This window comes from Podarcis cretensis (assembly GCF_951804945.1).
Source record: "Podarcis cretensis genome assembly, chromosome: 6".
NCBI classification, from domain to species: Eukaryota; Metazoa; Chordata; class Lepidosauria; order Squamata; family Lacertidae; genus Podarcis; species Podarcis cretensis.
Genome location: NC_137175.1, coordinates 99095358 through 99121260, shown reverse-complemented (window position 1 = coordinate 99121260; position 25903 = coordinate 99095358). Strand labels below are relative to the sequence as shown.

Here is a 25903-nt window from a genome sequence, read left to right as displayed (position 1 = left end):
TGGCTACCTAGAATAGGAGTTTGGGTTGAAAGCAGCATCTATCAGAGCTATAATGTGCTAGTTAGATACAAACGGAGCAGTTTAGTACAATTTCAGACTGAGATGAAAACAATAAGGGGAAACTGCTGAAGATGGAGTTACTCATCTCTTTCAAGATTGAACTCTTCAGCTAGAATTGTTAGATGTGTTCTTGGGCTCTTTTAAGTTGGAAAAGCAGCTTGTGGTTGCTGCACAAAGAAACCTCAGGCTGTACAACGTTCATTTGACTTTGGCCACCGGGAACAAATAGCATTTCAGTTTTAATTTAGAAGCCTTTCAGGTTCTTTCCTGTTTGATGTAAAGTTATGAAATGTGGTCCATAAAAAGAAGCCAGAATACCAGTCCTCAACATATTGATTAAAAATAGTGGTTCTTAACTCACAACAACTTGCACTAAATTAATTTGCAGTTACTCGAGAGTACTGTAGAATAGCTAGATCAGCAAATTTATCCATGAAATTACAATTACAGGTCAGCTCACCCACCCATATTGTAAGAGGAGGTGGCATTCTGCAGCTCCAGAATCCATCTCTGCAGTGATGTTGCTCAGACATACAAAGCAAAAGAGAGGCATGACAAAAGTCAAGGTCACAGGAAGAGAGAGGAAGGAAATATGAAAAGACCAAGAAAGAGATCTAATGCAATGACCATTGATTTATGATGCCCTGGAAAGGCCAGCCGTGTTCAAACTTGGCACACATTCCTATTACCCAGAAAAGGCAAGGTAGCTGTCTGGAATAGCAGGTGTGGGAGTCCGGTCAATTTGGGCTAGCTGTTCCACATGAGGTGGGGAACCTTGTTCCCTTGGATACACAGCAACAAGAACTGGTGGCACATTATTAGAGAATCGGTGGCCACCTTCATTTTGCAAATAGCTCGAGGAAACAGGTGATGAGTAAATGATATAATGCATTGGAAGAGAAGGAGCACAGCATCCATGTTGGCATGTGGGGTTCAGACTTCTTGTATCAAGGGAGTAGACAGCGCAGCTTCCAGGTGTCGGTTGATGCTCTGCTAGATCAGTTGCTTTGCACACGGGGTCTTTGGAGTGCGTAGCCCAGCTGCCTACAAGAGGTGGTGTGCCACTCCCATCTATCCGGCATGTAAGCCACAGTGGGGGAGAACAGAGACATCTTTCAGGACAGGTGATGTTTCGACTTCTTCGTGCACAGGCTGGAGAGCTTGGGTTAATGAGGCTCTGGTCATTGGTGGAAAATACCCAGTTGTCTGAGAGCTGCTGCATGCAGCCCTGTCTGAGACAGCATGAAAGACCTTGGCGAAACGTTGCAGAGTGGCATTGGCATCTGCAGGGTTGTTCCCCTGGCTCAGAAGGGGATGAGTTGTGGACATTTCTGGGGGAAGCAGGAGAGGCATCTGAAAAGCAGGGACTTAATGGAGCCATGCAAAAACATCTCACATCCATCCCTCTGTGCTGCTGGGTGATAGTCCATTGATGCCTGACCTGTGGAGTGGGAAACGAGTCATTCAAGCGGCTGGAACTTGAGCTTAGCTGCTTTGCCAAAACACAAGTGTTACTTGAGTTAGGCCAGTGCCAAGGCACCCTGCCCAGTTTGGGATACTGAACAGTCACATGCTAGTTTTTATAGCAATTTCTATAGATTTTGTGTGTGTATAGTAATTATCTTATTGGAATTTGCACTTACAAATACTCTAGTCAATTCACTTTACAGGCTGGGTACTAACTAAAATTTGGCCAAGCTAGCCCAGGATTTGAACCCCTGTTTCATCAGTGCAAGAGCCTGTCCTATGCTGTGCCACACTGTCTCTCCTAGGTCTACCTAAGTAAACCTGCACTGCGTGGCCCCTGCTTCTAGAGACCTGCACAGGAGCCCTGGCAGGCCATGGCCATGGCTTTGACTCTCAGGATGATTTTGACCATTTCAGGGCATCCCACATCTGCAGCCTCCTCTCACAGTATAGGCATATCTGCCTGTTAAATGAAGTTTAGAACCTAAAATGGATGATTATGATTACTGTAAATAAAGACATGCTTAACTGCTGTAAGTAGAAAACACCTGCTCCAAAGACAGCAAATCAGAGTAGGATACAGTTCTCACGCCCAGTTGCCTTTCTGCTGAGGATGTCTATCATTCCAGGCACAGTACAAACACATCCTTGTATTCAGAACCCTCCCTGGATTTATTCCTTGCCCCTTTCTCAACACCCTCTCATCCAAAACAATTTATCCAGCGCCATCCTGAGACAACTGCAAGGATCTTTTGTCTCTTGTGCCTAGAAGTCCCCTTGTTCGCTTCCTTCAAATGCCTCTTCAAAACTTGTTTCCATGGGGCCTTTGGTCAAGCACATTGCGCACACACAGAGAGAGAAACTAAAGAGAAGGCTGCGTGACTGAACCACTTTACTGTAGTCAAAGCTCAACAGATTTGCAACACCCCCCCCCCCAAAAAAAAAAGGCCAACAACTTTTGTGTTCGGATTTTCACTTTTTGAAATATGGCACCTCTAAAACAAATGCACTTGCAAATTGACCAACTCACTGCAGTGTCAAAATTCTGTCACAGGTGGACTGTTGTTGGATGCCCTTTAAATCCACCATCACATCACGTCGCTGTAGTTCAGATGTTAAATTTTATTAACTCCAGCAGAGATGCTTCAGAGCAGGCCTGGTGTCCATCCTGATCCATTATGTGTGGATTTGTCATCAGTCTTTCAATCTGATTGGATAAGTAGGAGTCCTTGATGATGTCACGCTTGTGTAATAAGCCCTCTTAGTTTTTATGAAGGCGTTGCCAGGTTAATTTCATCAGAACAAAAGCATATTAATGCTCTCTTGCTATAGGTATTAAAGAAAGGAGTGTCAGATATCCTAGGGCAGTGAGATGCTGAGATTCAGAAGAGCCTAGGAGCAAATAGGTGCTGCCAGGCAGATCAGGGATTGGAGGCGAGTGGTAAATACATGGTGTGGGCAGACAAGTGGAAGGACAAATGGCAAAAACTCTCATCACCCCTAGTAGCAAGAAGCTGCTTCTTTCAAAACCTGTGATGTGGCACAAAGAAGACAACATTCCTGTCCTCACAGGGACACTTAGTTAAGTCAAATGCAGGACAGCAGCACAGTAACTGCCAGAGTATCAAGAGAGTGGCAAGGGCAGGCTTTACAGTGCACACTGTTGACATATGGCATGTGCCAAATGTGTGCAGCCCTCCAAGTGTGTAGGTTTGTGGCAGTGCATCTTGTGCTGGAAGAAATACAGTCGGACTCCAACTTTTCACTCAGTTCTGTCCTTTACTGACAGGTCCAAAGCATTAAGGCAGTTTCACTATATACATAAAGTACAGGCTTCCACCAGATCCCTAGCAGGCTTCAAATGCAAAGCATACATACAGCACAGAGTTCAGTGATTTGTTTGTCCTTTTGCTTATGAGACCAAATATAGCAAACTAAATATGACATAATAGGCATCACTGAAACTTGGTGGGATAAGTCACACGACTGGAATGTAATAATGGAGGGATACAATCTATTTCAGAGAAACAGACCAGACAAGAAAGGAGGAGGAGTGGCGTTATATGTCAGGGATGTGTATACCTGTGAAGAGATCCAAGATTTAGAACCTCAAAGCCAAAGTGAGAGCATTTGGGTCAAAATTAAGGGGGAGAAGAATAACAGTGACCTCATTGTGGGAGTTTACTATAGATCCCCAAGCCAAATGGAGGACTTCAATTACCCGGATATTTGCTGGATGTCAAACTCAGCCAAGAGCATAAGGTCAAACAGATTCCTCACTGGCCTTGCAGACAACTTCGTTGTCCAGAAAGTGGGAGAAGCAACAAGAGGAACAGCCATTTTAGATCTGGTCCTAACCAATGTTGATGACCTGGTTAGTGGGGTAGAAGTGGAAGGATCATTAGGCGCGAGTGATCATGCTCTTCTGAAGTTTACTATACAGCGGAAAGGAGCAGCCAAGCATACTAGGACTCAATTTCTTGACTTTAAGAAAGCCGACTTCATAAAGCTTAGGGAAGTGCTAGGTGAGATCCCATGGACAGTAATACTAAAAGGAAAGGGAGTTCATTATGGCTGGGAGTTTGTTAAGAGGGAGATAGTAAAAGCACAACTTCAGGCAATACCAATGAGACGGAAACATGGAAGGTGCCTAAAGAAGCCAGGGTGGCTATCTAAAGAACTTTTAACTGAGTTAAGATTAAAAAAGGATGTGTACAAAAAATGGAAAAGGGGGGAAACCACCAAAGAGGAATTCAAACAAATAGCCAGCACGTGTAGACACCAAGTCAGAAAAGCTAAAGCACAGAATGAACTCAGGCTTGCTAGAGAGGTTAAAAGCAACAAAAAAGGCTTTTATGGGTATGTTCGTAGCAAAAGGAAGAACAAAGAAACAGTGGGTCACTCAGAGAAGATGGTGAAATGCAAACAGGGGACACAGAAAGGGCTGAACTCCTCAATGCCTTCTTTGCCTCAGTCTTCTCCAATAAAGAAAACAATGCCCGACCTGAATAATTTGGAGCAAATGATTCAGCAGAGGAAACACAGCCCAGAATAACTAAGGAGATAGTACAAGAATACTTGGCTAGTCTAGATGTATTCAAGTCTCCAGGGCCAGATGAACTGCATCCAAGAGTATTTAAAGAACTGGCAGATGTGATCTCAGAACCACTGGCAGTCATCTTTGAGAATTCCTGGAGAACAGGCGAAGTCCCGGCAGACTGGAGGAGGGCAAATGTTGTCCCTATTTTCAAAAAGGGGGAAAGAGAGGACCTAAATAATTACCACCCAGTCAGTCTGACATCAATACCAGGGAAGATTCTGGGGCAGATCATTAAGCAAACAGTCTGTGAGCACCTAGAAAGGAATGCTGTGATCACCAATAGTCAGCATGGATTTCTGAAAAATAAGTCATGTCAGACTAACCTGATCTCGTTTTTTGACAGAATTACAAGCCTGGTAGATGAAGGGAACGCAGTGGATGTAGCCTGCCTTGATTTCAGCAAGGCATTTGACAAGGTGCCCCATGATATTCTTGTAAAGAAGCTGGTAAAATGCAGTCTTGACTATGCTACCACTCAGTGGATTTGTAACTGGCTGACTGACCGAACCCAAAGGGTGCTCATCAATGGTTCCTCTTCATCCTGGAGAAGAGTGACTAGTGGGGTGCCACAGGGTTCTGTCTTGGGCCCGGTCTTATTCAACATCTTTATCAACGACTTGGATGATGGACTCAAGGGCATCCTGATCAAATTTGCAGATGACACCAAACTGGGAGGGGTGGCTAACACCCCAGAGGACAGGATCACACTTCAAAATGACCTTGACAGATTAGAGAACTGGGCCAAAACAAACAAGATGAATTTTAACAGGGAGAAATGTAAAGTATTGCACTTGGGCAAAAAAAATGAGAGGCACAAATACAAGATGGGTGACACCTGGCTTGAGAGCAGTACATGTGAAAAGGATCTAGGAGTCTTGGTTGACCACAAACTTGACATGAGCCAACAGTGTGACGCGGCAGCTAAAAAAGCCAATGCAATTCTGGGCTGCATCAATAGGAGTATAGCATCTAGATCAAGGGAAGTAATAGTGCCACTGTATTCTGCTCTGGTCAGACCTCATCTGGAGTACTGTGTCCAGTTCTGGGCACCACAGTTCAAGAAGGACACTGACAAACTGGAACGTGTCCAGAGGAGGGCAACCAAAATGGTCAAAGGCCTGGAAACGATGCCTTATGAGGAACGGCTAAGGGAGCTGGGCATGTTTAGCCTGGAGAAGAGGAGGTTAAGGGGTGATATGATAGCCATGTTCAAATATATAAAAGGATGTCACATAGAGGAGGGAGAAAGCTTGTTTTCTGCTGCTCCAGAGAAGCGGACACGGAGCAATGGCTCCAAACTACAAGAAAGAAGATTCCACCTAAACATTAGGAAGAACTTCCTGACAGTAAGAGCTGTTCGACGGTGGAATTTGCTGCCAAGGAGTGTGGTGGAGTCTCCTTCTTTGGAGGTCTTTAAGCAGAGGCTTGACAACCATATGTCAGGAGTGCTCTGATGGTGTTTCCTGCTTGGCAGGGGGTTGGACTCGATGGCCCTTGTGGTCTCTTCCAACTCTAGGATTCTATGATTCTATATGTTCAGATGCCTCTTAGGATATCATCACCAAATTTGACGCAATAGTTACCAAGGTGGGATATCAGACTACGTCATTATTTGGATGCTAGGCATGACTTTGAATGAAGATGGCAAACCAAAACATCACTTTGGCATGACTTGGCACATTTTTTGACATAGGTTCAACTGGCACTCTAGATATCATTGCCAAACTCAGCAGGAGGGTTCCTGAGGTTGGGCTGGGGGTGTCTCTGTTAATGTCTGGATGCCAAGAGCCATTTTGAATTAATATGGCAGGCTGAAATGTGAGTTTGGTGTGACTTCACCCAATTTTTGTTGTGATGGGTCTCAAACCACAAATTGCACTATTCATTTAAAAAGAACCTTTTTTGTTGTTTCTAAGAAGTCCCAGGCAGTGCCAGGCACACCCCATTAGTTTTTTGGGGAAAGGGCTGTATAGCAACATTGCAGAAAAGAAATGACTGCACCGATAAGACTGGTTGGAGGGTTAATTGTTTATTGACTTCCATACAGGAGTCTCCTGCTGCTGCTGCAACCAGCTCCCTTCACCCCTAGAACACGCAGAGCAATGAAACAGGCAGAGGAGAGGTGCTGTGGTGCGCAAATGGAGCCTGACATTGTGTGGGAAAGACCCTGGAGATGAGAAGTCCTGGTGGGCATTGGGAAGGCAGGGGCCTTCAGTCCTCGCAACTGACCTCCTAGAAAGAGTTGCCGAGGCCACTGGGCAAGAGCTGTGGTTTGTTTCCTTCACTGGCCTCAGATGATTTCTTGTTTTGTTGCTGACCTCTTCCTGTCTCCAGCCCTGACCCTCAGGGATGATGGGAGCTGCATGTCCAAAAACATCTAGAGGGTCACAGGTTCCCCAGTCTCAACAGACCTTGCAAAGCCTAAATGGAATTTAGACTGCAAGCCTGCAGGCAGGGACTGCTCTGAATTTTTATTCACTTACTGCACTTCTTAGATTTATAATTCTGACAAATTCTACTCCTCTGAAATGTCTCTCAATTGCTTTTACTACACCAGTACACTGGACCCCTGTTTGTTTCTAACACACACAGAAAACTTCAACCTGGAACTTTGACCTGCCAGGAGGAAGCAGTTTAAGACAAGCTTCAGGCAAAAAGAAGTGGGCGAGAAAGGGTTAAGCATCCCCTTCCCCACCACAAAGTGCTGCTAAGTTCTCTGCAGTGAAGAGGCAGCCACCAGGCTGTTATAGGTAAGCTGGGCTTTAGAAGAAGAAGAAGAAGAGTTTGGATTTGATATCCCGCCTTTCATTCCCTTTAAGGAGTCTCAAAGCGGCTAACATTCTCCTTTCCCTTTCTCCCCCACAACAAACACTCTGTGAGGTGAGTGGGGCTGAGAGACTTCAGAGGAGTGTGACTGGCCCAAGGTCACCCAGCAGCTGCAGGTGGAGGAGCGGAGACGCGAACCCGGTTCCCCAGATTGCAAGTCTATCGCTCTCAACCACTACACCACACTGGCTCTTTACAATGAAGCCAAATATAATAACGGCAACTTTACACTTATGTAATGAATGCACCATTGTCAGGTCCACAGAAGAGAGCGAAAGAGATTACTTCAGTCCTGCTTGTCAGCCAACAGTGCTGAATCCTATGGCCAGGCAAAGAAGAGAGCTCCAGAGGCAATGGGTCTGTGTCATTTGAAGGCTGCATGCATTTGTGTTCCAGGTCTAATTAGGAAAGACTACACTGTGCAGAGACATTTGGAGCAAATGGCAGTGGCTGCCCATTAAGGGCAGTGAACTGGGGTACAATCCATGGGAGGTTCTCCTTCCTAAACTCCACTGAAATGAATAGCAGCTGCACAAGAGCACAGCCACTAAGCACAGGGGGGAGCTTGCACAAAGCTCCTGCTCCCTCAGTAGAGCTTGGTCAGGAGAACTTTGGCATGATTTGTGTGCCCCATATTGTAACTAGTCGAAGTAATGGTGGTTATGTGGACTTCCTGCTCCAAGCTTCCCTTGGAAATGAGCCTCTCTGGCCGGTGGCCTCTTCCCACTCTCTCCAAGCAGATCACATCTTGGAAAGCTTGATATCATAGGCAACCATATTGAAGTTGTCCCAAGCCAAGAGTTTTCTTTCTGTGGGATTGTAATCTACCATGCTGCTGTATCTGTACCGGTTCTCAAAGCGGATGTTCAGTGGTGCACTCGTTCCTGTCTTAGTGGAGTAGATGAAATTCACAGTGGCCTCAGGGGATGAGTAGCTGCTGATGGTGTACAAGGAGCCACAAATCATGAAGGCATTTGCCACTGACTGCTTGCGGATGTTGGTTTCCCATGTTTGTTCAATCTCTATGGTCTCTGGGTCCAGTTTAGAAAGCACAATGGCCCCCTTTACCTTTTCGGTGCTGTAAATTACCCACAGCCCCATCTCATCAACTGCAAAGTCAATGTCTGTATATCCACCCCATGAGTAGGGAAACTGTCCGTGGTAGCCGGCATTGGGTAGCTCCTTTTGGACCGTAATAACTTCTGTCTTCAGGTCATATTTTGCCATTATTCTAGATTTGCGCATCTGAAAGTAGAGGGAACCCCGATAAACAACAGCTCCAGTGCTCTCCATAGATTGGGGCAGCACATGTACTTTGGAAGGGTGGCCTTTGGTGAACTGATCCACATTGTTGTACTCAAAGACTTGGCGGACATCTGAACCAACGGTATCAACTCTCCAAGTTGTCTCTCGGCTGTAGGGAGAGATGGGTTCTGGGTCCCTCATCCACACACCATACTTGCCAGCAATGGTCTCTGCCCTGCGGAAGGTCACTGGTTCACCAACTGATATGAGCACTCCACAACCTGTTCCAGGAAATAAGTAAGCCAGTTACTTCACCCTACGGCAGAATTTGAACTTGAGATTGGGGGGGGGGAGGGGGACTACTCTTCAAATATGCTATTTTACAGTGTGCCCCAATCCAAAGGCATTTTATACATTTGTTTGCTTGCTTCATAAAATCTATACACCACTTGATTGTAAAAAATAAAAAATCAAGGAAGCTTACAACCCTACTTTAAATCATACAAAAGTTAAAACACTAAAACAGATTAAAATTACCTCAACTTTCTAAGCATCTGAGTAGGCTTCTCGAACAGGAATGTTGTAGGAAGGGGGTTCCAAAGTGCAGGTGCTGCCACACTCAACAATCACATTCTTACCAATGGGGAAGAGGTGCTACGTGTCAATTCCACTAATCGAAGCCGTCAAGTGGGAGCATGTGGGGGAAGTTAATCTCGTAGGGCTTTATATGCTAATACCACCTTGAACTTGGCCCAGCAGCAAATCGGTAACCAGTGCAGAGCTCTGAGCCAGCTGGGTGTTATGCTGACAAGGCCTCACTCCTCTTGGTAATTGGGCTGAAGAATTCTGCCCCAACTGTAGCTTGGGGGCCAGACCCACAAAGAGAGCATTTTGCCAACCTCTGGCTGTGCCTCTGTACCAGACGGCATCCACAGGTGATCACTCTAACTTGGAAGGCAGTCATCTTTTTACCAGTGGAGAGCATGAATGGATGTCTATAGTTGCCTTAGACCAACCTGGGTGGGTTATCTATTAAATGGCTTAATATTTCAAGAATCTCCATGTTTATACATCATTAAAACAAATACTGGTTTTTAAAAAAAAAAAAAAAATATTCTACTTTCACGGCCAGCAGCTTTCCAAGGCCTCTTTCTCATTCCTCCTACTTAAAAATGTATGCAAAAGCCTGGATATAAATTTCCCAAAAATACAAAAAATAATAATTAGAGAGTTGGGAAAGGCTGAATCTGGGAATTTCTGCCTCTTGCCGCTGATTATTCTACTTAGCAATGGGATAGAGAATGAGGAATAAGAGATAAGTTCCCCTAGGTTTTGAAACTGCATGAGAAAGCTGTGTCTCAAAATCAAAACCTTTTCATTTTAAAAGTTCTGAATAAATTTGTAGTGGTGTCAGTTGGAGGTGGCTGCCTCTAATTTAGTGAATATCCTTCAATTTTGCTTCCACTTCCCCCACAAAAAAATGGTTTGGGACTTTGTATATCAGCTTTCTTGTTCTTGTTCTTAAATGGGTGTAACATTTCAACATTTTGTTCTGATCAAGAATAGCCATAATTATTTTCTGGCTATGTGTTCTCCAACTTTCTAAGGAGACTCAAAATAGATGCTCGCTCTGATTTTGGGTTCCATGTAGTGTTCCACACACAGGCCAGGTTTGTTTATAAAGGAAGGAAACAGGAGTCTGGCAGTCAGAGGTGGTTTTTCAGGACTAGCTGGCACTTCTGAAGGGGCAAACTGACAAGGGAGAGTTTCACGTTGGACTGGTGGAAAGCTGGCTGAAAGGGAGGCTGTCCCAAACAAGGTGTTTTGGGCGAGATTCTTTCACTAGTGCTACAAAGATGGGCAGGAGCCCGCATTGAGCAAAGCAAGGGAAACCAGCACCTGCCCAAGAGAGCTCTGTACCTGATTCTTCCCCCTCTGCGCTGGGGAGGCCAAGCGAGGGGCTTCCCTGAAAGAGGCGGGATGCAGGAACCTCCACCAGCTCCGATTTGAGCTCTTGGTAGTCCAGAGTGTCTGTGTTCCCCTTGGACTCTGCAGAGGAAAGCAGGGAAGGAGAGGGCAAGAAGAAAAATTAACACCCTGAAGGCCAAGGGGACGGAAAGGAGGAGTCTGCCATGAAGGAGCTTTGAAACAAAGGCTTTCCTGATGATAACATTGCGTGTAAAGAATATAGGAAACGAAGAGAAAATTTAGGGGAGCAGCCCCCCTTAGCCCCCCTCCAGCTATAGGCCTACAGGGCTGGGTGAGGAGAGGAGAGAGAAGGGAAGAGAAGTTCTCTGAGCAGTCAAACGTCCTTGTGGGTCACTGAAGTTATTCAAGGGGAGATTAAATTATGTCAGCTATTTACTGAACATTGCTTCTGATTTGTGAGGCATTGAATCAAACAAGTGGTGTCCTACCACTTTCCTTGGCCAGATTCATTTAAAGCAGTCTTTCTCCACTTTAAAGGGACCAGCAGTGGGTTCAAGCAACCAATTTATTTCTTACTGCCAAGGTAAGAAAAAGGAGATGTGAAGCCTTGCTGCTTCCGGAAATGTGGAAGCTCAGAAAGGCCACTTGGTGTTGATGAAATTTTAAGCTTGTGTCCAATATAGCATTAATTTTTTTGTTAGTGCATATATCCTTGCACTCATATAGTGAGGGCATTGGATACCAGCCACACTCCAAATGCGCTCAGATGTACTTCATCTCTCACTCTCTTTTTTTTCTTCCTGCTATTAATAAATCCCTTATTAGAGATTTCATTCATTTTTTACTTCAATTAAACAAAATTAGCAGCGGTTGAAGTTCCAGTGGTTTCATTGTCATTTCAGTTATCCCCTCACCCTGAATAATAATAAAAATAGAAGTGTAGCATTGGAAGGGATCCCGAGGGTCATCTAGCCTAACCCCCGGCAATGCGGGCTCAAACCCACAACCCTGAAATTAAGAGTCTCACTGAGCTATCTGCTCTTCTGGAAACTACCCCCAGAACCAAACAAAAAGGCTAGCTGGGCCTCTCTTTTCTTTCTGTAGTCATTGGCATGTCTCCCAATCTCAGGTACCCTTCCTCCAAGGAGCCATAAGCTTTTTGGCCTGACCCCCCACTACCTTGATGGAAACTGTTGCTCATGAGTAGCATAATTATTTTCCAGCTTGCTGACTGATATGTCCTGAAATGCTAATGATGCTCTACTTTTGCTTCGGAGGCATCCCACTCTAAAAATATTCCCTGACAGACACCAGATCCCAGCTTCTATATTCATTCCACCCCCACCCCACCCCTATTTCTGCCACCCTGTGATCGGGTGCAAAGGCCTGTAAAAAGCCCACCCTTGTGCTAAGCAGGTCTGTGCTAAGCAAACCTGGAAAGAGGCCCGTGAGAACCATTTAGCCTCATTCAGATACCTTCTTGAGGTCACCCCTGGATTACTCTACCACTGGGGGAACATGACTCAATGGGACAGGCCTTTCTGCAAAGCACAGGGCATTTAGCAGCACCAACAGGGTGACACACTGCTGGCAGGTAGCCTTTAATGCCTGGGGCTGCTGCTATTCCATTCGTGAGATGGGAATGTTCACTGATGCTCCCTGGCATTTCGTCAGTTGAAAGAAGTGGAGACAAGTGGGAAGGGCATGGCTCTGTGCCAGGGACAGGCGAGAAGCACCTAGGCCCCACGATTTCTCATCTCTAAGTAACCATCACTCACATTTTGTATAGATGTTTGTCATTGCAGTAAACATACTCCATCCAGGACTAGACCAGGAGGTCTGACTGCAGAGGCTCAGGAAGAGTTGAGAAACGGATTGAACACAAAACAACATGCCATCAAAACCTCAGATGAAATGCGATTGAGGCTAGACAGGCCTGGTTACCTCCCCTCCCCTCCTGCTCACAAAATGGCATCCCACTGCAGTTGGGAAAGGTCAATTAAAATTACGAAGGGTTTGAAGCTTCCTTCCTTCCTATGAGGAAAGGCCAAAAGACATGCATTTTGATTTAGGAAAAAAGGGTGACTGAGCGGGGGGAGGGCAGCTTTAATTTCTACAGTACCTTGAAGGGAGTCCCTGCTGGGTGCCTCTCCAGCCTGGGGACAGTGGCTGGCTCTCAGCCGCTCCACCTCCCGCATGGTGTTCTCCAACCTCCTTCCCAGCTCATTCCTCTCTTCCTCCAGCCACTTCTTATCTTCTTGCAAGTCAGACTTGTCTTGGAGCAGGTTGCTGATGGTGTACTCCAACCTGCTGACCTGTGTGTCCCTCTGGGCTTGTTCTCTCTTCAGACTCTCTACCTCTTTTTGAAGCAAACTCACCACAGAGAAGGAGGAACTCCTTGCTGCTTGGTTTCCATGCAGCTGGCTGACCAGGGTCTCCAGGAGACTGAGCCTTGCTTTGGAGGACTCCAGTTCCAGGTGCTGGCTGTTGCTTTCCCTCTGGAGATCCCTGATAATGGCCATCACTTCCCCAGGGTCAGTGCAGCTGGCTTCATTTGCACTGGGGACTGTGAAGGAATAGATGCATCTGCCATCCTGGTTGTTTGCTTTGTGGAGGCGGGCAGAGCTCCCGACTGCTTCCCATACCATCCAAGCTGAGAGCAAGCAAGTCACCAGCTCCTTCATGGCTTCACTGCTGCCTCTAAGCCCACACAGCCTTCCTGAGAAGCACAGTGTGCAAGTAGCATTCACCAGCTCTCACTCACTTGTTCTGAAACTGAGCTCCTAGTGACCTCAATTTTATACAGCTGAGAACCAGGGAGGTGCAGGAGAGGGTCGCTTTGCCAGAAGCTACGGTGGCGGCAGCGGCAGCAGCAGCAGCACAGACTTAATGGGAATCAACTCTCTTAAAGGGATCGTGTTTCATTTACGATTCCATGGGAATATGAACCCAGTGCCCATTCTTGGGATCCTTATCCTCAACACATACAAAATGTGTAGAGGCAGATCTGCCGCCCGTGTGTGTCTGCGGAGGGCATGGCTTTATGACTCTGTGATCCGGCAGTGGGGCAAGTTCAGGTTCAGGGAAGCAATTGCTCTGGAGCAGTGGAGTTTTAAAAGTTTGCCTGCCAAAGATAGTTGGGATTCTACACCATAAATATGCAACCATTAAACCATTTAGAAATGTGTTATTATGGAAATAAGTACTACAAAATATTATGTTAAGGGTTATGCCCACTCATTATTTAGTCTGGAATGTGAAGCACAGATGTTTTGTTCACTCACTCCTTACAGAGCCTAGGGGTATACACACATTATTGCCTACTCCACATCCAGTGTGCTCCCTCTTCTAGTTTTGGAAACTGCATACGTATGATGTTAGCCGCAATCCATATCCATCCTGTAGTTTCTTGAGGAAAATCTGCCTTTAGATGCATTTTTTCCTCAACCCAGCTACAATCCAACTAAAATTTTTTAGCTGCATTCACTTTGTACCTGAACCAGGTTTGAGACAGTCAGAGCAGATGACCGCTTCCTGACTAGGGGTGGGTTGCAGGGGAAGGGAAACCCAAAAGGTCTTATGTGTCAGCTGAAGAAGCCCTCACACCCCTCTCTGATGAGGACAGCACTGCCAAGTGCAGTGGGCAGGTTGGGGGGGGGCAAAGGCTTTGCTGTATTTCAAGCTGCTGTTTGCATACCCTAAATTTCATTGTTTTCCAGGGTGTTTACACATTTTCCTATAAGTTAACTGTTCATCCCACATTTTTCAATGTACTTCCCTGCCACTTTGCAAACTGCAAAAAATTGTGGCTCCCCATTCCTGGTCATCCCATGGATTTATTGCACTAGGGTGACAGGCACTTAACTCACTTTAAATGTTCAAGTCTAAAGTTCCAACATGCACTTGAATCCCTCCTGCAAAATAGTGACAGTCTGAAGGCACTCTCAATATTCCATTCAGTGAAAGGAAGAATGTTCCTAAATTCTGTTCCTAAAGCCCATTGAGACTTAGGCCGCTGGCACCTTTTCCCCTCCGCAGAGACGGGGAACCTATTGGGAAGGTCCTCCCTTGGAGGCTGATGGATCCAGTATGATTCCAAATGGCTCTAGGACCTCTGGAACATCTGAATGTTTGCCCCTGAGCACTCTCACCAACTTTGTGGAGCCCGACTGGCCCCCTGGTGTACTCCAGAGCTGAGGGCGAGGAAACAAGCTGGGAGACGGCTTGAATGCAAGAGGAGGAAAGATCGAAATGAATGCAACCGAACACTGGTAAGGGCTCATTATGGAGCCTCCCTAGTGGCAGTGAAGGCAGCAAAGAAGGCCTACTTTGCTGCCTCCATGGCATCCTCATCATGTTGTCCAGCAGAACTATTCCAGACTGGACGGGGCCTTTTACAGGCTGGCCCAGAGGAGGTGGCGGGACCAACAGTAGCTGATGTGAATTGTTTGCAAAACATTTTGAGGATAAAATTGCTTGCATCCACCAAGACCTTGACTCTGCTGTTATAGGAGATGAATCCCATGGGGTGTCCAGAGCACAGTCTAGTCCTGTTGTGCTGGATGAGTTTCAGTTGGTAAGGCTCGAGAATGTGGACAAGGTGCTTGGATCAGTCAGAGTGAACACTTGCGCTCTAGACCCTTGCCCCTCTTGGCTGATAAAATCCAGCAGGGAAGGAACAGCTGGCTGGGCCAGGGAGGTGATCAATGCCTCTTTACAAGACGGGTGGTCCCTGCCTGTTTGAAGGAGGCAGTGGTAAAACCACTCTTTAAGAAACCTTCCCTGGACTCAGAAAATCCAACTAACTACTGGCCAGTTGCTAATCTCCCTTTCCTGGGCAAGGTTCTGGAGTGAGTAGTCACAGACCAGATCCAGGCGCTTTTGGAAGAAACTGATTTTCCAGATCTATTTCAATCAGGGTTTAGGCCCGGTTTTGGCACAGAAACTGCTTTGATCACCCTGTATGATGACCTCTGTCGAGACAGAGACAGGGGAAATGTGTCCCTGTTAATTCTCCTCAACCTCTCAGCAGCTTTTGATATCACTGACCATGGTATCCTTCTGTAGCAGCTGTCTTGAGTTAGAGATGGGTGGCACCACTTTGCAGTGGTTCTGGGCCTACTTGAGTGGGCATTCCCTGAGGGTCAGTCCTGTGGAACCTTCAACGTGGAGATCCTCAGGGCTCAATCCTATCCCCCATGTTGTTCAACATCTACATGAAACCACTGGGTGGGGTTATCCGGAGATTTGGAGTACGTTGTCAGCAGAATGCTGATGACACTCAGCTCTACTTCTCCTTTACATCTGCAGGTGAGGTAGTGGAAATGCTGGACTTGATAATGGACTGGATGAGAGCCAACAAACTTAAACTCAATCCAGATCAGACTGAGGCACGGTTAGTGGGTGGTTCCCTAGACCAGATGGATGGGAGATCGCCTGCTCTTGATGGGGTTACACTTCCGCTGAAGGGGAGGTTCATAGCTTGGGGGTACACCTGAATCCTTTGCTGTCGCTCGAGGCTCAGGTAGCCTCAGTGGCCTGGAGTGCCTTCCATCAGCTTTGGCTGGTCATCCAGCTACGTCCTTATCTGGACAGGGATAGCATAACTACTGTTCTCTATGCTCTGGTAACCTCAGGGTTAGACTAATGCAATGTGTTATATGTAGGGCTGTCTCTTAATATTGTTCAAAAACTTCTGCTAGCGCAGAATTCAGCGCCCAGGTTGCTCATCGGAGCAAGATGGTTTGAGCATATTTCACTGTTCCTGGTCAGACTGCACTGATTACCAATTAGTTTCCAGGCCCAATTCAAAGTGCTGGCTTAAAGCCTTAAACAGCTCAGGACTGCAATACCTCAAAGATTGCTTCTTTCCATATGAACCTACCTGGACCCTGAGATCATCTTCTGAGGCCCTTCTTTGTGTGCCTCCTCCTCAAGAGGTCCGGAGGGTGGCAACACGAGAGCAGGGCCTTCTCTGTAGTGGCTTCCCGTCTGTGGAATGCTCTCCCCAGGGAGGTTTGCCTGGCAGCTTCATTATACACCTTTAGGCACCAGGCAAAAACGTTCCTTTTTAACCTGGCCTTTGGTTGATTTGATTGACATCCTATGCCCTTTTAAAATATCTCCAGGGGTGTGTGTGTTATTGGGTTGTTTTTATTTTTATTATATCTTTTGTGGTTTTATATTTTGATTTTGTTCTGTGAACTGCCCTGAGACCGCCAGGTATAGGGCAATATATAAATTCAACTATTATTATTATTAGTTCCCAATTCAAAATCTATTTCCTGCTAACATAAGGGCCCTGGACCCTGCGGGCCCTGCAGTCGGGGGCCCAGTGTAACTACTGTACCTGCCAAGCCTCAAAGCTCTGGGGCCTGAGCTGCATCCTCAACTGAATGGAAGCTATTCAGGGATGTTGAATGCAAGGCCTGACATGCTTTATTCTGAGCCACTTGGAATTCCAGATATTTCCCTAGAAATCCCATCCATCCCAAAGGCTGCAGTCTGCTAGTCTACCACACTAACCTAAAATGCTGGTTTTGCCTTCTCCTATAACCTCCACACAGCTCCCTAACCAGACACTGCTTGCTACACACCATGTAAATATTCACCTACACAACACACTCCATACGTGATGCACCAATGTTTTCAAGAAGATTATCCACAAAAATTAAAGTTCTTGCCACACTCACGTCACATCAGTAAATGGTATCACAGAAAGTTTATTGTTAATTTATAGCCAAACCTGCAAGTCCCCATTTGCTAAAATCAGTAGCAGAAACCAGGCACTTCCAGGAATGACATGCAATAAATGAAAAGCTTCTCATTCTCTTTCTCTCACTCACTCACTCATACACACACACAAACATAATCTTCCATATATATATGATTGTATCTTTAGCAGTGTTTCACTGTTATCTTTTTGCTACTCAGTATTCTGATCACAAGAATACCAAATTATACAAATTACAGCAGTGCACAGAATAATCATTTATTATTTCTCTCTTTCCCTTTCAGAAATGGACAGGACTTGGCTGTTTTCACACCAGTCCTTTACTGGGGATATAATCTGCCACACAGCACTTGTCCAAGGCAACACAATGGCCGTGGCTCAGTGGCCAAGCTCATGCATGGAGCAGGTAGGAAGACCCAGGCTCAGTCCCTGGTGGCCCAGGAAGGAAGGCTGAGAAAGACCCGTGTCTGGAGACCTTGGAGAGCTGCTGCCAGCCAGAGTGAACAATACTGGACACTATTCAGACTGATATGCTCCCATGGAGGGAGTGTCAACAGGCCACGGATTGGATTGCAATACTATTATGCCACTCTTTTCCAAAGAGGAGAAAGTAAAGAACCAAGGGCTTTTACATTTAGAGGGAACAAACTATGAGGGGTTTAGAGAAGCAGTGGGGAACTTTCAGTCCTGGGCCACATTTAGCCAGGCCCACCCTGTCTTGGCCCACAAGGCTGTTTCCCCCAAACTACACCCACCTGCCCTACCCCTGACATAACAAGTGTGGGGATAGTGGAGAAGCGGCTGATTGGGCCGTGCAACCAACTTCCCCATGGAGAACTTGACCACACAGCCAATCCCTGCAGAAAGCAGGGCTGAAGTCACCCTACACCAGCTGATAAAATTATATTATCATGTGGTATGGAGAGTGTGAACAGCTTCACATTTTTAAAGCAACTTTGTTACATCAGTTCTTAGTATAACTGAAAGTATAGCTCATTGACAGAAGACAAATTCAGGATGTAAAACCAGCTCCAAAAATAAATAATTACATAAACAACATTTTGCATTATTGTTATTTACAGGAGTGTTAATCTCTCTATACTTATTGCCTGCAAAATACAGGGGCAATATTTCTTTTCTAGGATTTAGTATAGAGAACAAATTTCAGCTATAGAAACCCAAAAAGAGGATCGATGTGACTTCTCTTCTTTTTCTAACTTCTGTTCATCTGTACTGTACTTGGGAAAACAGACTGTTGCCCGATTCCCTATGCACAATATGCACAATAATATACACAATATTCATATGCACAATAGGAAGGATTTGAAACACTCCACTACTAATTACTGTTTCCTCTTCATAGTGAAATTATTTGCACATTTGGCTTCAGAATTTCAATTTTAAAAAGCAGAAAGGTGACAAAGTCCTCAAGTTACAGTTGTGCTTGGAAGTTAATTCCACTTAAACCAGATTTTTTTTCTCAGTAGAAAGCCAGAATTGGGCCATGCTGTGCTACCTGGAGACTGTACTACTTACGTCAAAATGGGTGGCTTTATTTCTTCTTCTTTTAAGACTGCAAGTACAAATTACCACTCAACAACAAGTGCTTCAAAGGCCAGTGGAAACAATGCTCCACCTTTTGTACAACTGTCCCAGCTTGAGTTGGCAGCTTTCCTGAAGCTCAGCCCCACGTGCAGGTGCCTTGGTGTGGGGCCTGGTGAATGGCATCAGAGGGCGGACCAAACGGCCAATGCTCTTAAGTCAAGCAGAAAATAGGCTGCCACCCAGGTCCTGAGATTTGTACTCCTTCCCCTTAAACAGTTTGCAATACTAACCTCTCTGCCAGGAAAGGCAAGAAGGTGGTCACATGGGAACAGGCCTTTTCAGTGGTGACTCCCCATTTCGAGAATGCTCTCTCCAGGGAAACATGCCTGGCAACATCACTGTTTTTAACGTCAGGCAAAAACCAGGCTTTGGGGCTTTATTTTCCTGCTAATTTTTTGTGGAGTGGGCTGAGCTGGATCTGCTCTTTTGTACATATTATCATTGCTTTCATTCTTGTTTCTACACTTCTTCCTAATGCTTGTTTCTAAAGTTGCTTGAAGTTCACCTTTGTGGAAAAGCAACTAATAAATATAACAATAGCTCTCCCAGAGAATTCTCACAAAACTGCTAATCTCTAGGTAGTGTAGAAGCCCCTGTGACAGCTCATTTTTGCAGAGCAGCCCGCAAGATACAAAAATCAAAAGGCAAAACGATTCATTAGCCTAATTTCTTTTGGCGAAAAACTGTAATAAATATAAAAATATTTTAACATCAATTGTTTTTAAAACTGAAGTTCCATGCCCGCTTACTTGGAAAAAGGCGTTACTGAACTTAGTTGTGCTTAGTTCTGTGCTTAGGCTGCATAGGCACGCACAGACTCAACTTGTAGCAAACATTTGTTTAACAAAGGCTCTTCTTCAGCCAGCTAAAATGCAATCTGTAGCTTTTGCCTAGAAATGCAAATAATATTGAAAAGAAGTGTCACCACATAAAGAACCAGTCTCAAGTAGTTCCTCAAAGAGAAGGCATGGTTCTTTTCTTTACCCTGCTTTATTTCACGGGTATTCAGTCCCCTGGAATTCAAGCTAGTAATTTAAAATGTTGTAAGTGCATTGTTGCAAAAAGGCTGCAGACTGAACAAAAAGCTCAATCTCCATACCTCACCTGTCTTAAAGCCAGAAGCCCTGCTTAGTCTGACCTTAGTTAAACCTAAGCTGCACTGTCCTAGGCAATGGTATCCCTCCCTTTTTGCTCCTGCACTAACTGATGACTCTGACTAACATTGGCAATGTATCATCATCTGCTGCCCTGATCTTGCATCTGGTGGGCTGAAGCCTGACCCAAGGGGGGCCACAACAGGAGCACCACCCCCATGCAAATACATGGCAAGAGATTAAGAAATGGGTCCTCAAATGCATGTTCGGGTTAAAAGTGGATTCTGGGTCTGGAAACATTGAATATACCAGGGCACCTGAGGGCAGCAGGCTAGTCTGTGGTGCGACACACACAGCGCCAGCGCCACATCTTGCTGCTGCTCCCCACTGCCTTGCATTGGCAGGGAGGCCCTAATACGACCAGGTAGGATGGGGGTGGGTGAATTTTATAATTAAGTAGTGTGCGTGTGTATGTGCATCTATATTATCTGTATCTGTATCTATCTGTATCTATATCTATTCAAATAAATAAATAAATACCCAGAGGAGTAGATGTGAACAGACACTTATTATGTTATAGTAACATAATTTATAACCTGTCTTTATGTAGTCATTTTGGTGCAGCTGTCCTGTGCCTAAAACGAAAAGAAAAACTTGAAGTCCCTGGAAGTCTCAAAGCTGCTCCTCACGTTTTGGTAAAAAGTCAGACCAGATGCAGGGTGAATGAAGTTTAAAAGTGAACCTCCTCACATCTTCTTAACCTGAACTTACTTGCATCTCACTAGCCAAGTATACTAAGGTGTAGGTAGGAGACTGTTTTTTTTTTCTAAAAATGGTTTAAATGTAAACAGTCTGACCCCTTTTTTAAAAAGGAGGCATGTAAACTTGCTAACTCTTAATTATTTGGCAGCAAAACACATGCATGGTTTGGGTTGCACTTGCACAGACCAAAAGGTGTCTCCTTTTCTTCTGTGTGTCTTCATTCAAGTAAACAGTGTTTCCTTTACTTCAATAATTTACTAGTAGCTACATAGTTACAGTTAAAAATAGGTTTTTTACTGGAATGCTTTTATGTCACATCCATAAGCAACAGCGAGAACATGGAGCTTCTGGGTCCCTTAACAAGTACAGAAAGTCTCCTTGCAAAATCGTGGTTTTTTAAATATGAGAAAGTGGCATCTTCACAGTTATTCATCTAAATATGTCTCTAAACAATGATATAGAGTTTATACACTGCATCCCTCCCTTATTCTTCCTCCATTGTCCTCTGTCAGAAGTAATAAGAAATTCTGTAAATTATAAATAACATCATTACCAGTTAGCAATAAGTATCTGACTCCAAACTGAGCTTCCTTCCAGGGAGCAACAATGGGGGTTTGGATTAGATATTGACACTAGAATGAGTTCTTGGCTGAAAAGGATGATTTGCTGGATCCTCTGAATGCTCTTTCTGGAGCTAATCTGGTGCCTCCAAGGGAGAAGGGGGGACACACTTCAAAGCTATATACATATTATGTTCCACAGAAGTCACACAGCTGCCTCCTATGCTGTCATCCTGAAGCCACCATAATATCCACCAGCAAGTCAAGTGTGGTATTTGAAGATGAGGGGAACTGTAAAAGACAGAAAAGAGGCGTCTTTAAAAACACACACAAAATGAATTGTCAACCAACCAGCTTGGGCTCTACATATTTAAGACTCTTGTCTCAGCAGTGACCCAGCACCAATCTCAATCCACAACACCCTTCTAAGAATGCCATTTGTGCAACCAATGTATCACTGACGCCTGGGTGGGTGGGAAAGGGGCTTTGATCTCACCCAGCAGGGGCTACTCAGCACAGACTCAGGGCGGACTTGAGGGTGGGGATGGGGAGTTGTGTCCTTGCTCATTCTCCCTGACCTCTCAGTGACCTTCAGTACCACTGAACATGGAGCGGAGGTCCAAGTTATGGGTGGGGGGCACCACTTTACGGTGTTTCCGGTCCTACTTGTAGGGACATGTTCAGAGGGCGATGCTTGGGCCCTGTGGGGCCTTCAGTGTGGGGTTCCTCAGGGCTGTCTAACATCTACATGAAACCGCTGAGTGGGGTCATCCACAGTTTTGGAGTACATTGTCAACAATATGTTGATGACACTCAGCTCTACTCCTTTACACCTGCAGATGTGGCAGTGGATGTGCTGGACTGTGGTCTTACCTCAGTAATGGACTGGATGAGGGCCAATGAACTGAAGCTCAATCCGAGTAAGACTGAAGCACTCTTAGTGGACGGTTCCCAAGACCCGGTGTATGGGAGGATGCCTCCTCTTGAGAGGGGTTCACTCCCTCTGAAGGAGCAGGATGTAGCTTGGGGAAACCTCTGGATTCCTTGCGGTCACTTGAGGCTCATTTGGCCTCAGAGGCACAGAGTGCCTTCCATCAGCTTCAGCTGGTGGTCCAGCTGCACCCCTATCTGGACAGGAATAGCCTAACTACTGTTGTCTATGCTCTGGTAACCTCTAGGCTGGATTACTGCAAGGCTTTGTACATAAGGCTGATTCTGAAGATGGCTTGGAAACTTCAGCTGGTGCAGAGTTTGGTGATCAGGTTACTCACTGGTGCAAGACAGTTGTAGAATTGAACACCAATCCTGACCCAACTGCACTGGCAGCTGATTAGTTTCCAGGTGCAATTCAAGGTTCTGGTTTTGACCTCAGTTCAGGACCACAAGACCTCAAGGACTGTCTCTACCTGTGTGAACTGCCCTAGACCCTGCCCTTCTTCAAGAGCCTCCATGAGAGGGCCTTTTCCGCAGTGACTCCCCATTTGTGAAATGCTCTCCCCAAGGCTGCTTATGTGGTGCCTTTGTTACATATCTCTAGGCACCAGGCAAAAACATTCCTCTTATCCCAGCCTTTGATTTTTTAATTGTTTCTTGTTTCTTAATATGTTATGTATTTTTATGTTTTTTATACTGTAAATCCCCCTGTGATCCTCAGCTGAAGGGTGGTTTAGACATGTAATAAATAAAGATAAAAATAAAGTGACTGACTGACTGACTAAATAAATAAATAAATAAATAGCATGGCTAGCTACGTTAACACAATCCCTGGTATTCCTCAGCATTCAAAGCCCACGCCCCTAAGTTTTGGCACAACATATGCCTTTTTCAAATAGTGATCCAACTGGGATAGGACAACTAAGTGGACAGGGCAACTATTTTTGCAGTAATATAAAGTTTTCATAATAGGCTCAGTTTTTAAGAACATTATCTATTCCCTTGAAAGGAAAAATTCTTACCATCTCAGCTGGAGTCTGGAAGGGGGAAAGTTTATTTCCCATCAAAATTGCTTTACTGAACATCCTGTTTCCATCTCTTTCCAATCCTCAAGTCAAAGCAGATGGGATTTTCCACGAATATCATCTCTCAGTTATCCCACTTTTAAGAAGAGCAGGCATGTCTTCCAACTCACACCCTTCAAGTACATGTGAGCAGGAAGCAAGAAACTCCCTTGACAGTGTGTGGCTGATCTTTTGGGAAAGCTATGTTTACTGCGTGCACAGACACCAAATGTATCTGGCTTCTGGAATGCCATGAATGGGACAACTCCTGGCCCTACTCTCGTCATGCACCTCAGGAGCAAACCTGGCTCAAAGTCAGGCTGCAGGGGTTAAGCTGCAATTCCCTTCATCCTTTCCCTGGATCCTTCTTCAAAATGCTTACACTGGCCACCTTCCAGTCCTTGGATACGAAGACACATGCATATTTTTAGAAGATTGAGCAATTTCTCAGTTTGATACCAGCCGGTGTTAATTTTTAATTTGTTGATAATTTGCTAATCAGCGCAATTTGTCTCACTTCTTCAGAATGCCTTCCTGCAATATGCTCCTCAAATTAGTTTTTTTTGCATTGCTTCTTCTTAGGTTGCATTTTCTTTGCAAAGTTTGTGTTTCTTTTTGCTATCATTTGGAAAAGACTTCCATTTTCTTATGGAGGTTTTCTTGTATCCAAAAGCACCGCCAACTTCCAGAAGCATGGTGATTGCTTTTTCCACATTGTGCTGAGATGGAAAATAATGTCCTATCTTCAGGACTTGAACTTGGCTCCCATTCTTGAGATGATAAAATCAACTCATCCCTAATTGGAAAATGCATAGAGTCCCATGTCGAATTATGTTTCGAGTCTTCCAGGTTTTGGATTCATAAACAACAGAAAGCCATTCCGCCTAGTCTATCCATTCCTTTATCCTCCCACAGACAGGGAGATAGCTCCCAATCTCCATCACACCAACAACACTTTCAAGTATTCCTATAGGTGTGCATAAAGTACAACACTCTTGTGACAAAGGAATTGCCACCATGTTCTAAACTATAAAGAATTACTGAGTTCCTGTTTAAATCTCTCCAATTAAAATCAATCTTAGAAATGTTCAATTTTGGTTAGATTATATTGATTCCTTCTTAAAAAGGACCCACAAACATTAAAGCTATTTCAATCCCACAATCTAGGGGCACTCAAAAGTTAATGGCAATATTCTGGGCAACTCCTAAGCTAACAACTCAATAGTACGTCATCCATTAGCCCAAGCAAGAAGACCTGAAGTAGTGTATGTGTCAGAGACCAGGCTGAGGAGTTCTGCTCTGATGAGGAATGGTGAGAGCCTCTCCCTCCCCCTGCTCCTGACCAGGATCCTGAAGCTGCCCAGAAGCAGTGGAGCAGTATAGATTTGGAACAGTGGTTTGCAGAGGGGCATAGTTCTGAAGACAAAAGTTGGGGTGAAGAAGAACTGGAAGAGAGAGAGCTAACAGACTCTCTCTCGCTGGAAACCATCCAGCCTATCGGTCCAAGGTCACATAGAGCAGAAAAGTTGGCTACACAAAAAGCACCGTGGTGTGGAAATGACTAGGGGGGAAGTGGGTGGAAACGTTAATTGGGAACACCTTCATTCCGAGAATGGCTGCTCTGTTCTTTTGCTGTGTTGATTAAAGCCTCTTTAAATCAGGGGTCAGCAAAGTTTTTCAGCAGGGGGGCCGGTCCACTGTCCTTCAGACCTTGTTGGGGGCCGGACTATATTTTTTTTTTGGGGGGGGAACGAATCCCTATGCCCCACAAATAACCCAGAGATGCATTTTAAATAAAAGGACACCTTCTACTCATGTAAAAACATGCTGATTCCCGGACCGTCCACGGGCCGGATTTAGAAGGCAATTGGGCCGGATCTGGCCCCCGGGCCTTAGTTTGCCGACCCATGCTTTAAATGGTAAGCGACTCTTTTTGCTTTGTGCTGCTTATCCTAGGCTGAAGGGGAGGAGGAAGCCGAGTCCCCAAAGCCTGAAAGTATGATTTCTCTTAAGGTTGCAATTCAAGGATGTCTATTTGTTCTACATCTTGCCACTTCACAGAATTTTTACAACAAAGAACTTCAGAAAGCACTTACCAATAATCACTAGCAGGACACCAACAGCAACCAAAGCCACAATTACCTTCATCTGCAGAAGGAAACACAAGCCAAGCCAAGACATTACTTCCTTACTGCCTACAGAGACTTATTTAAACCAAGCTAGTATGACTCCTTTCTTCACAATAATGGTGAAAGCTTGCAGAATCAGCTGAACAACTCAAAATGCCTCCAGTCATGTCTTCCATCCACATTTTCAAAATACGGGCATAACGTGGACACTGTAGCAGAGTGGGTAAAGAATCTGGAGGTCTCCACATTCAGCCATGAAGCTCATCAAACTTTTTTACTGGAGTAAAAACACCAGTCTTCAGAGTGTGCACCCACACCCACACATGTCCCCATAGGTACCAACCTACATTGATCTAATCCAGGCACGTCCAACTCCCAAGAAACTGTGATCTACTC

At 45.2% G+C, this 25903-nt stretch overlaps 2 protein-coding genes and 1 long non-coding RNA gene across 4 annotated transcripts in view; all 3 read right to left on the bottom strand.

Moving 5' to 3' along the window:
• Nucleotides 1–673: 673 nt before the first annotated feature.
• Nucleotides 674–2712, bottom strand: LOC307218902. Its single transcript, XR_013840097.1, has 2 exons — nucleotides 2558–2712; nucleotides 674–1501 (listed from the first exon to the last, which is right to left on the bottom strand). It is a non-coding gene; the product is annotated as an uncharacterized lncRNA (long non-coding RNA).
• Nucleotides 2713–6160: 3448 nt separating this feature from the next.
• On the bottom strand, nucleotides 6161–14365 carry MYOC (myocilin). Its single transcript, XM_079981551.1, has 4 exons — nucleotides 12750–14365; nucleotides 10619–10747; nucleotides 7640–8979; nucleotides 6161–7382 (listed from the first exon to the last, which is right to left on the bottom strand). Exons 1-3 carry the CDS (start codon nucleotides 13309–13311, stop codon nucleotides 8195–8197), a joined length of 1476 nt encoding a protein of 491 aa, XP_079837677.1. The 5' UTR covers nucleotides 13312–14365; the 3' UTR covers nucleotides 6161–7382; nucleotides 7640–8194.
• Nucleotides 14366–19953: 5588 nt separating this feature from the next.
• The window catches only part of VAMP4 (vesicle associated membrane protein 4), a 30682-nt gene continuing 24732 nt past the window's right edge, over nucleotides 19954–25903 (bottom strand). For both annotated transcript variants that reach the window (XM_079981811.1, XM_079981812.1), the window contains exons 7-8: nucleotides 25475–25526; nucleotides 19954–21672 (exon numbers count right to left, since the gene is read on the bottom strand). In XM_079981811.1, the coding sequence (XP_079837937.1) occupies nucleotides 21644–21672; nucleotides 25475–25526 (81 nt within the window). In that variant the 3' untranslated portion in view covers nucleotides 19954–21643. The remainder of the gene's footprint in view (nucleotides 21673–25474; nucleotides 25527–25903) is intronic.